The sequence below is a fragment of the Pteropus alecto genome, unplaced genomic scaffold (genome assembly GCF_000325575.1).
Source record: "Pteropus alecto unplaced genomic scaffold, ASM32557v1 scaffold156, whole genome shotgun sequence".
In the NCBI taxonomy this organism is placed as follows: Eukaryota; Metazoa; Chordata; class Mammalia; order Chiroptera; family Pteropodidae; genus Pteropus; species Pteropus alecto.
Window position 1 is genome coordinate 5,338,219 of NW_006437746.1, and position 12,313 is coordinate 5,350,531.

A 12,313-nucleotide genomic window follows, 5' to 3' on the forward strand; every position below is an offset into this window, starting at 1 on the left:
CAAAGAAAGATGTTTAACACCGTCAGTCATTATTAAATAGCAAATTAAAAGTACAGTGGGATTCTACTACAAATCCAGCAGAACAGATAAAATTATACAGACGAATCATACCAAGTGTTGAAGAGAATGCAAAGAACTAAAACTCTCACAGGGTGTTGAATGGTAAGTAAAATGATACAATCGCTTCCGAAAACAGTTTGACAGTTTCTTAAAAAGTTAAATGTTACCAACCCTGTAACTCAAACATTCTGCTCCTAGGTATTTATTCAGGAGAAATGAAAACATGTCCACAAAAAGACTTGTACACTAACACTTGATAGCAGCTTTACACCCAAAGTGCCATCAACCTGTGAAAAAAGAATTATGGTTTATCCATACAATGGAATACTAATCAACAATAAAAAAGAACAAACTATTGATACATGGAACAACACAGACAATATGTCTCAGAATCTGTATGCTGAGTGAGAAGCACAACAAAACACACATACACACACATACACTGTGTGATTCCATTTATATAAATTTCTTGAAATAGTGTATTAATCTGTAGTGTCAATGGATGACAGGGGTGGAAGGGAGGTGGATTACAAGGAAACTCTTAGGGGTGATAGAATGTTCATAACCTTGAACTCAGTAAAACTGGAGGAGAAAACAAAGGAAAAGAGGGAACTTAAAAAAAAAAAAGAAAAAAATTAAAAATAAATAAACACCATCCAAATAAATCAGAAATACAATGTCAGTGAGCTAAGTTTCTACTTGTGAATCCATATAGGACTACAGGCCTGCCACTTACATTGGTCAGTTTGCTGGAGCCCCGGACAACACCTCTGCCTGGGGTACAGGTCCAGGCCTCCAACACAAGAGCCCCTACTCTGCAGTCTACTGAACTCTAACTGGTCCTGCTACATCATCTAGACTCACTGCCCTTGCAGGTGAATTACAAGGGCCATAAGCAAACTGGCTAGATTTTTCAGAGACTTATCTTTTTTCCTACAGTAGTATGTTTTACCACAGGTATATGGCTGAACAGTTGAGCTGGGCTCTCGTTTTAGCTCAAATTGTTTTTTCATGTTGTAAATACCTCTTTCATGGCTCACAACAAAAAATACATGATTCCATTCATATCAAATTCAAAGACAAGAAAAACTACATTATTTTGTTCACTTGCATTGTGATGCATATAAAGAAAAGCAAAGAAAAGATTACAGCTGGAATTCATAGACAAACCAAAGGTTCTTGTTGCATACTTTCACGGCATTTGGTGGAGGATCTTTTATATACATTTGTAATAGAGGAAAAATAAACCAGATTGCAAATCCCCCTTATTTTTAATGCTTAAACCGTGTCCAAATGGTACACAATAAGTTAAACTTAAATTGCATTCTATTAACCAGTACGAGTATATTTCTGTAAGTATAGTTACGCTAAGTTTTAAAATGCAAAAAAAAAATAATAATAATAATTACCACTGGAAGAAGAAAGGGTTTCTGATTGGGGAAGGAATACAAGTTTCTAGATTGCTGCTACTGTTCTGTTTCTGACGTGGGTTGTGGTTAATTGGGTGTTCTCTCTGTAATTACTTAGGTCAACATTTGTTTTACTCATTTTCTGTATGTTTTATTTTATAACAAATTTTTAAAAAGTAAAACCAAATCATCGCTCCATAAAGTCAATGTCCCACACCATTTCACTTAAGTGAATTCTAAGCTACACACTTAAAGGGCCAACTGCCAATGCATATATATTTATGTTCTTCTTTCTAGTTCCAAGTTCCCAACGATAGTCTCTCCACTCTGAAATTTATACAATAGCAGAGTGCAAATCAGGTCATAGCTGCAAATTAAATGAATAATTTTTAGGTGTAATAACAAGTTTAAAATTTTGAACATTTCATGAATATATTTAAAATCTCAGCTACTTTAGACTCTGACTTGACTTCTAATAGTCTCCTAGGTCTTAGAGCTTTGTTGTTTTTAAACACAGATGCTTAAGATCTTTTTAAAAAGGCAGAATACAAAACTGGCTTTATACCAGCATTACAATTATATTTATGCAATATATGCATATGTACTAAGCCTTGACGGGATTATGGAAAAAAGAGAATTTTTACTTGCGATGGAGATAAACACTTTTTTCCTTCTGTTTCAAGTCATACTATGTTTGCTTATGTAATAGATTTTTTAGCCTTATGCAATATTTTTTTAGTAAATCACGTAACATCCCAGTTATATTAGACAGAACATACCCTATGCTGAGCCAGCTGTTAAAATCCAGTATGATTTAGGAAGTTAGTCATAAAGTTCTACTATGATTAGAAAGTGAATCAGGCCAAACAGTGATCTCTTATACCAGTACTGTTTATTCAGGGAGAAAAAAAACTTTTTAAGGTAAATAGCTTACATGTTTTGCAAAAATGTTCTTTGATTTATTGTCACTCACCCACTTTTCTTTTATACTATTACACATTCCATCAATCCTTTCATTTGGGAAAATGCTAACCAATATTCTGATAGGAAGAGAAGTACATCTGGTCTTACTGGCACTAAGCCAGGAATTATTTTAAATTATGGTTTATGCCTAAAAATATTTCTCCCTAATCTTTAAAATCTGGAAAAAAATAATGGTTCACTTCCCAGGAGTTAAATATCTCATGAATAAACAACCTTAAAAATACTATTTTTTTAAGATACTCACATGATCTTAATTAGGAATACTTATATAATGTGAATCACATTATAATAAAATACTTTATGTAATGTTATGTGTTAATTTTATTCTAAATGATGTTATACTTGGTAAATGAAATCTATTTGTACTATATTACAATTGTGTTTAAATGATGAAAACTTCGACCAGTTTAAACAGGAAATGAACACTCAAGTGTAGAGGTGAAGGAACATGAAGCCTTCAAATGATTCAGGAAATACACACACACAGCAAATTATAAAGCAAATGTGATAAAATGTTAACAACTAGGGATTGTGAATAAAGAGAAAATGAAATTTCTAGATTGTTGCTAATGTTACCATAAGTAACATTAGTAATGAAAGTTATTACCCCCCCAAACCCTCAATTAGTCACATGGTTCAAAAAATGAAATATACTGATTATCCAGCTGAGTAGTTCCCATTAGTAAAAATGGGCATGTACTTCTAATATCTAACATTTTATTTACAAATTATACACGTGTAGTTACTACAATGCTAATATAGTCACACATATAACATAAATCACACATTAAAATGCATACATTTTTAAAGGATAAACAAGAAAATAAATTAAAATACAAGGAATGAGCTTGCTCTACAACTCTGAATTCAGTCAGTGCCCAGTAATTCTCAAATCTCTTCCTCTTATTCAACCTTTAGAACTCCAGATTTCATTTCCTACTACCTGTGAGATTTCCCAACCTGAAGTGCCTATGTGAGCGCTCAGGAACCTGCTTTTACTCTGGCTTTCGCTTTAGTGCCACAGGTATCTGACTGCTCAGCACAGTCATCCTTGTAAATTCTTTCTTACTCCAGCCCCACAACCCCTCCCCTCCAAAACCCCACAAAATTCTGCCCGCTTAAACTCAATTCCTTTCTGTCCTGAGTCCATCACTTCCTCCATGGGCTGTGATCACAGCTCAGTTGGGTTGAGAGCAGCTTCTTCATGGAAAACTAACTAGCTTTCAAAGGCTCCAATCTCAACAGCTTTCAATCCATTCTTCATACTGAAGCCTGCAGTGATTGGTCTAAAACCCAAAATTGGCTAAGCCACCTTCCACTCCTTTGTAGTTCCCCATCACTTTCAAGATGAAAAGTCAAACTTCTAACATAGTCGACTTGTCCCATTATAATTGATTTTGGCCCATCTCTCTGCCCACTGTCCTCGGTTCTAACCTTGTTTGGACGATCTGCAACTACCTTAAAGAACCAAAATTTCTCAGGCCTTTATGCTTTTACATGTTGCTATCAATGCCTGCAAATTCCATCCTCCAGCATTTCCCTGAAAAACTCACTCAACTTCCAGGACTCAGCTCAAACTTCCTTTCCCCTGGAAAACATTTTTGACATCAGGAAAGTCAAAGGCTCCATTTGTACAGCTCACTGGAGTGTGAGCTCCCTGAAGACAAGCAATACAATTCTCAAAACTTGGTACGTAATCAAATACTTAACATTTGCTGAGCTCAAATCAGTGAGGAAAGAAGCACTTTTTAATAAATGTTGCTGGGATAACCAGATAATCATATAGAAAAATAAGCTAGACCAATTGCTCACAATGAATACCAAGATAAATTCTAAATGGGTGAGAGAGTTAAATGTAAAAAAATGAAAACATATAAATGCTCGCGAACATATGGCTGAACTCCTTTATCACCTACGAGTGGAGGTTTCCTAACATAATTCAAAAAAAAAAATCACTGTATCTGACTAAATGAATGTCTGGATGGCAAAAATAACAGAAGCAAAGTAAACATATTTACTGCAACATCAGTAAAACAATACTATTTCTTATTCTCAATTATATCTGAGAGATCAGAAGGTTGTTAAAACGAAAGGTTTAGAAATAAAATAGGAATACCCAAAGCAAAGCTTTCGAGATTTAAAAAAAAAAAAAAAAAGGTCTACTGATAATAAATTCAGTGGAGTAAACAAAAAGCAAACTGGAAACTGCAAAAACCCAAATCGGAGAACTGGAAGACAAAAACGAGAGAAGATATGACAGGCAGTTCCTGGAACTTTACTACTTGTACAGAGTTCAAAAATATAAATAAAGGTATACAGGGCAGCAAAGACTAAAAAATTGAATGTTCCCTGAGCTAAAGAAACATAACTGAGTCTTCAGATCATGACTTATATCACAAGTAGATATATTTCTGAATTTCAAAGATTAATAGTTTCAAAAATCAGTATAAAAAAGGTGGTTAACCAACAAGTAGTATCAGATTTTTCTCTACAAAATTAAATGTTAAGGAAAGAACAAAACATTTCCTTCAAAAAGAAATATAAAGCATAACCCAATATTTCTATACCAACCCAACTATCAGTCAAAATATTAATTGCAGAAGGGAATTATATTCTCGCACAGACTTAGAAGAACCTCACCTACAAAATATAAACATTTCACAAAATGGTATTCTAGACACAAGAATTAAATCAGAGAAGACTTGGTACAGCGGAAACTGTAAGGAAACCACAACGTAGTAAAATGTTAAAAGTTAAGTCTACATAATAATTATCGTGATGTTTAACACAAACGTTAAATGACTTCTGAAAGAGAAGCCTCCTACAGTTAAAAAGCAGTAACAGTCTACGGCTAAAAGCTGACGTACTTACAGGGAGTTTGGTGAAGGCCGGGTTGGTGACGTGCTTCCCAAAGGCATCTTCCTGAAACTGGAGGAGCTGCACCACCAGCCCAGCCAGTGTTTTATTGGTAGGGGCGTCTGCATGAACATACTGTAAGACAAAGACAGGGACTCAAAAACTGGGACAAACGTGCAGAAAAGAATGTTAGTCTATTTCCTTATATCTACTAAGCACTGGCACAGTGGCAGAGCTTTAAACATCTGAGACATGTGCTCTGCTGTAAAAGAGCTTACAAAAACAATACTGCAGGTGACAGAGAGAGATAAACAACAGTCTCTTTAGTTAATAGATCTTAAAAACGAGAGAATCCATGCCCAAGAAACCGAACCCAAGCCATCTCTTCTGCACCTTGACCCAACTTAGACCGTGACGCCCTGGACCTCCAGTGGGATGAGACCAGTGTATCTCTTATGCAGGATGAATGTACATAATTTGTGGCCAAAGAGTAAACTATATTGTTTAAAACAGAACCACAAATTCTTTGACACTCCTCTCATCAAGAGATGGGGTCTAAACCTTCTATTGAATCAAGACCATCCTTAGTGACTCACTTGTATCCAACAGAAAGAATGATGCTGCATGACTTGAGAGTAAATCAACAAAAGCCATACAGCTTCCACATAGTTCTTTTGGGGCACTCACCTTTGGAGCCCTGAACTACGATGAAGTCCAACCACCCCGACACCACCATACTTTGAGGAAGCCCAGGCTAAATGGAGAGGCCATGTGGAGATGTTACGGCTGCCAGCCCCAGCTGATGTCCCAGAAGACTGACAACTGCCCAGCACACAAATAAAAATAGTTCCAAATGATTCTGGCTCACAGCTGTCACATCTCCCCCAATCATCAAATCTCCCCAGTAAAGCCCCGCCCTCCCGCCGACATCAATGAGCAGAGACAACTGTCCTCATTATGCTCTTCCAAATTCCTGACAAGCAGGAACAAAATGGTTATGTGTCAAAAAAAACATGTCTGTCACTTAAAATGGTTCATTAAGATGGTAAAGTTTTTGTTTTCAACACAATTAAAAAAAACTGTTTTAAAACAAATATATGTGAATAGTTATCTACACTAAGGTGGATAATGTCAAAAGGCCAAACCAGTAGTAGAAAGTAAGCCAGCTTCATAGAAGGGTAACATGACAAGGAAAGCATAAATTAACGAGTTAAAATTAAATGTAAAAGTTTAGTTTGAGATTAAATGTTTAACATCATTTTGAGAAACCAATATATTCAATACATTTTTTAAAAATGCTCCAATTTTGAGCAGGAAAAACATCTATACTTCCTTAAGTTTCACAAAGGGTAACTAAATTTTTATTCCTGAAGCAATCTCTTTCCTAGTACCATCCAATATTTCAAGATTAATGTGGTTTGCTTCTACTACAGTAAATGATTTTAAGTCATTTATATATGGCAAAAAAAAAAGTCAGCTGCACAGTCTGTTGTTACTATACATTAAGTTGAGTAACTCTCAGTCTGCGCTACTACCAAAGATAGAGCATGATACAAAAGGACAATTCTCAAAGCTCAGTATCCTCTCAAAATTTTATTTGTTCAGGTGCATTAGCTTTCCACTCTAAATGAAAAAGCGAGTGTGCAGTTAACTTTGCTGAAGACTGGTATTTTGTTGGAATGTTTTATTTTACATGACATTGGCTAGACCAAAGATTGTTAAAATTCACCCTGCTGCCTGTTTCTCTGTGGCCCACAGCTAAGAATGGTTTTTGAACTTTTAAATGGCTTGGAAGAAATTTTAAAGAATAATATTTCATGACATGTGAATATTACATGAAATTCCAATTTCAGTAACCATAAATAAAGTTTTATCAAAACACAGCACACTTATTTGTTACACAGTGTCTATGGCTGTAACTACGCAACAGTAGTTACAACTGAGACTTCATAACCTGTAAAGCCTAAAATATTTACTTCCGTACCTTTTATAGAAAAATACTGCCTATTCCTGTCTGGACCACACATTATTATCCTCGTAAAGTTTCCTTTTATATTAAGGGTGTTCTATAAAAACACATTTCTAAATGGCCACAAAGTTAAAGTATGCCAGACATGAGTTAAAAACTGGCAACAAGTTTCACACAATTAAGCATAGAAGATGTCAACTGTCAGTCTAAAATATGGTTCTCAAATTTTAGCCTCACTCCCAGAGTTTCTAATTTAATGTCAGGCCTAAAAATTTGCATTTCTAAGAAGTTCCCAGGTGACACCACTGAACTAAGAACCATACTTTTAAAAACCACTGAACTTTTTTATTTTAAAAAATCTATTACTATATATCTCAGTTAAAGATTACATTTTATCATAATAGTTAAAAATCAGTTAAGTAATTTTTAAATGTTAATGTTAAGCAATTTTTAAATGTTAAAAACTACTTATAATTCCCACAAAATCAAATTTACTTTTTTAAAAGACTATATATTTTTGAGTGAAAATTCAATGTTTTCCCAATTTACTAAGCATAATAAATCTTTACTAATATTCAGTTAGTAATACTCAGTATAGTATAATCTTTAATAAAAATTAAACTCTTCAAGTTTATCCTACAGAGCTGGCAAAATAGGTTGCACATATCTACCAGATAACTTTGTCACCTTTAATAAGTACAAGCTTTCCAAAGGGGTCATTTTATTAAAAAAAAAAAAGAAAAGAAAGAAAGAAAGAAAAACTGCATTTTTGTTGCATATAGTAAAGCAACATGAAAATTAATAACCATAACTTTTTTCAGATACTTGTAGATAACTGAACAATGCCAAATCCTAAAACTGAAAAAGACACCATCTTGGAGGTAGGCTACTCAATTGAAGGCAAATCAACCCTCCAGGCAAAAAGTCATTTTTTAATAAACTGTTATATATACGGCTTTGTATATATTCTAAACTTCACCACCATAAATGTGTCCTTCGATGTATTCTGTCATTTAGAATGAGAAAGGTCTCATGTGGACAACCCTAGTTTCATAAGAAAGATGGCCAGCTTCAAAGCTCAATCAAAATTATTACTTTAGCTATTTTAAAATCTAATTTTTAAATTATAAAACATTTGACTCTGGTTAGATACTTTTTTCCAAATCACCTACAAAAATTATCAAACATGAAAATGTATATGAGATCTCTGACATTTTTAATTCATATATGAAATTTGACATTAATGTGTTACTGTAAAAACTATACTTCATAGCCACTCAAAAGGCAGCCAATGTATGACTTTTTAAATGGTTTTTAAATTAACTTTTAAAAATTTCAAAATAGTAACATTCTATTTAACCAATAAGAATGAAGCAGGCTAATCATGGGATATGTGGCAAAAGTATCACTACCACCTCAAAATTTCTATAACATCTTTAAGAACTATTCTCATTTGATTCAAACAGACCTATGGGAGTCACAGTCTTACTCCCAATTTACAAATGAAAAACAAATCAAGTGATCAGTTCAAGACCACCACCAATTAGCCAAGAGTACTGAACTCACATCTTCCAACCACTACCTCATACTGATATAACCGAGTTCTTTTCAACTGCTTCCAAAAATATCATCTAAAACATAAATTATTAACAGCTTTCAAATTACTGAATTCTTATTATAAAGTTGATTATACAGACTATTTCAGTAATAAATATTTCATGCTTTGATCACAAGTTCAACATGTTTAACTTAAGACGATAATTTTTTAGTCTCAAAGTATTTTGATTAAGAAAGTTAGGAAGATATGCTTAGAAAGCTTTATCAAACCTACTTTATATTACCTGTGGCATTAATAAAGTGTCAAAAATTTAACTTATCCCTAAACGATCCTATTGCAGCAAATGTCCCATAAAGTCACTGCCTTTAACTGTTAAAGAATTTATATAAAGGGCACTGAAATGCCTTCCTTAGGCAATCTAATCTATTTTAGTGATCATGCTTAAATTTAAATCTTCCTTAAATCATCCTGAAATCTTAAATCTTATTTCAGGAATTAGTCAAAACTCAGGAAGAAACTTATCTGAAAACTTAATGGCTTACAGATATACTTCGCCTCCAAAGTATCTAAGTGAATCAATTTCATATCAGTAAGGTTTTACTATCTGAAAACTATGGACAAGAAATACAGCTCTCACCTTTATCAAAATCAGGATGAAAGTCATGTACACAATATACAAGAGGCAGCTTAGGAAGATGAACAAGCTTCTGCACTGCTACTAGAATTAAAATCCAACCTCGGGCAAACAGTTAACAACCTCCCTGTGCTTCAGATTCCTCTTATCTAAAGTGGTCACCTCCTCTGGACTCCCTTGGCCTACCTGAAGCTCATCCCAGTCAAAAAGTATTCACTCCTGTGTTGCTAAGCCAATTTATCTACAAAGCCTAAATGAACAGGTCCCTAAACTAGTAAATCTGTTCATTCACTGAACAAAATTATTTACTGAACACCTAGTAAAGGCATTTAGAAAACAAAAATACAAGGAAGTTCTCTTTTAATTTGCAATCTCCTGGGTAGGTATCTATGTCTCTTTTCTACCACATTGTAAGTTCCGTAATGAGAAAGATTATATGTAGGGGAAAAAAGGGGGTGGGGATAGGGAGGGGTTGGAGAGCCAGGCAGGATTCAGTGAATCCCAAATCTGTAACTCCTAACTGTAACCTTAGGGAAGTTACTTAAATCTGGAGCCTCAGGTTCCTCCCGTGTAAAATAAATGATGTCTATCATTCAGGACCGTTGTGAGGATTCGTTCTGAGTGCCTGAACATGGTAGATGCTCAGTTGTTCACGGACTGCATGGATAGATCCATCAATAAAAAGAGGACTACCGATGTCACATTTATTTCATACAGTTGCTGATATTTATCAATCTGAAAATACAGTATTAAATGCAATAGAAAAGTTTATTTAAAACCCACCAATGTGTACAAGTAGAGATACTGTATGTACGAAAGAAGAAAAGAACCTTCTGGTTAATACTTTCACCACTCCAACACCTCTTTCAGAAACTGATAGGATTTTGGCAGTCAGCTTCAATTCTGAATCTGAGCAGGCCCAAGAAATACACTCTGGTTTTATGAAACCAAGAAGTCAGACCTAATTTTGTCTTTATGGCCTCAGGGACATTGAGCCAAACACTGACCTGTTGGCCTCAACAGTCAGCCAGCCTCACTGCCACTTTTTCACCCACCCAAACAAATCTCTGAAAGATTATTCGAGCCTCAAATTGCCATCTTAAAATTGGTACCAAACAGATGCACACAGAGTTTAGAGAAGTAGAAAATTACTATTTCCCTTTTTCTTTCTCCTTCCTAGATATGATTTGAACAACAGTCTTATGGGAGTCACAAAAGAATAATCCAAAAGAATATTTCTCCTGAGTATTTTTCTTTGTTAAAGCTACACTGATAAAGTAATACAATGTTATGTGTCAATTATATCCCAGTAAAACTGGGGGGGAAAATCCAGATTGAGGGGGAAAAATAACTACATTAAGGAACACTAAATTTAAGACTAAAGGCATTGGCTGAAGAGCAAATGATAAAATATAATTAATACTGTCATAATATTAATATATTCAATTCCCTCAGCCACTTCCAGGAGCTCTACTGCTTACACAGAAAAAAGTAACCAATCACTGTATAAGAGAAAATAATATTCTGGTCTACGTGCATGCAGATGAGAAAAAGCAATCTACGATTCCAAATTTGACTCCAAAATTTCACGGGGAAAAAAAATTGAAGCATCTAAAAATATACTGTAAATAATAATATATATTAGCTCTCACTTCCTAAAACCTCAGCTAAGAAACTGTCATTTCTGGAAGTACCACAGTGTAATTTCAGAGGATCACCCAAGATTCCTGCCCATACCTAACAACTTCCCAAAGCTGACAGGCTTCACTATGCTGTAGACCCCAAAAGGTACCCTTACATCTATGACCTCAAATGAATAGGTTCCAAGACGACTTTATCTTTTCATTCATTCAACAATTATTTACTAAGCAACTACTAAGGGCGAGGCAAGGAGTACCAATCATGTTCAAGGACACGCAGTAGTGAACAGGCCTGACAAGATCCTTGCCCCAGAGCTACGGTCCTCAATGGGGAGGTACAGAACTGAAAGAGGTGTTCTGGAAACTTCAGGGCAGAGGGACTATATTTGACTGTCTGCTTCACTACACCTCCTAAAGGAGTCATTCCTAAGTATTTACATAAAAGGGAGGTTAAAAAACATTTGTTACATTCAAGGGATTAAGTCACGACATTCAATACCATCGACTCGGCATAACATACTCCCGAGGGTAGGACAAACAGAATGAAATGGGGGAAAAAAAATCAAATAATGGTACAAAGAAAATAAAGATGTGAAGTGGGGGTGATCCAATACAAATGTGGGTCTCAGGGGAGGCCTCACTGAGAAACAGGTACAAGTGAACATTAACTCTTGTACTCCCACTATACAAAACCAAAAGTACTATGAAGTAAAAACAGTCTATTTTTAATATTAGTTCTCAACGATACTGTAATCAAGTACATTAACCTGCTGTTATTACAATCGCCCTTATTCCTTCTCTAGCAAAACAACAGGTCGCAAGACCTTAGTTATCTCATTTGAATTTGAAGACTAATCTCCAAACAATACGAAGCTGCTTTTACACACTGGTTCCAGACAGTTTTTAATAATCATTGTTCACACACCTAACGCAGCTAACAAAAGAGAGATTCACACTCTCCGGGTTGCTGAGCCCGTCTGTGCCTGCTCACTGGGGTGACCAGGAGCTTGGCCTCGCGTGCGTGGGCTCCAAGGAGCAGGGCCCTGGGGGCCAGGGGAGACCCGGCGCGCGGGCGCCGAGAGCGGACCGCGGGGGCGTGGCGAGCCCGGCGCCTGCCTTTGTTGTCCCTCGTGGCGCGCGGGGGGGAGGGGCGGCCCGAGGCCCGCGAGGCTAGTAGCCGCCCCCGGCCCAGGTCGCGTGGGG

At 35.7% G+C, this 12,313-nt stretch overlaps 1 protein-coding gene across 1 annotated transcript in view; it reads right to left on the bottom strand.

Moving 5' to 3' along the window:
• The window catches only part of SMARCC1 (SWI/SNF related, matrix associated, actin dependent regulator of chromatin subfamily c member 1), a 126,387-nt gene that overhangs the window by 111,989 nt on the left and 2,085 nt on the right, over positions 1–12,313 (bottom strand). Inside the window, exon 2 of the mRNA XM_006914879.3 lies at positions 5,325–5,444. Within this exon, the coding sequence (XP_006914941.2) occupies positions 5,325–5,444 (120 nt within the window). The remainder of the gene's footprint in view (positions 1–5,324; positions 5,445–12,313) is intronic.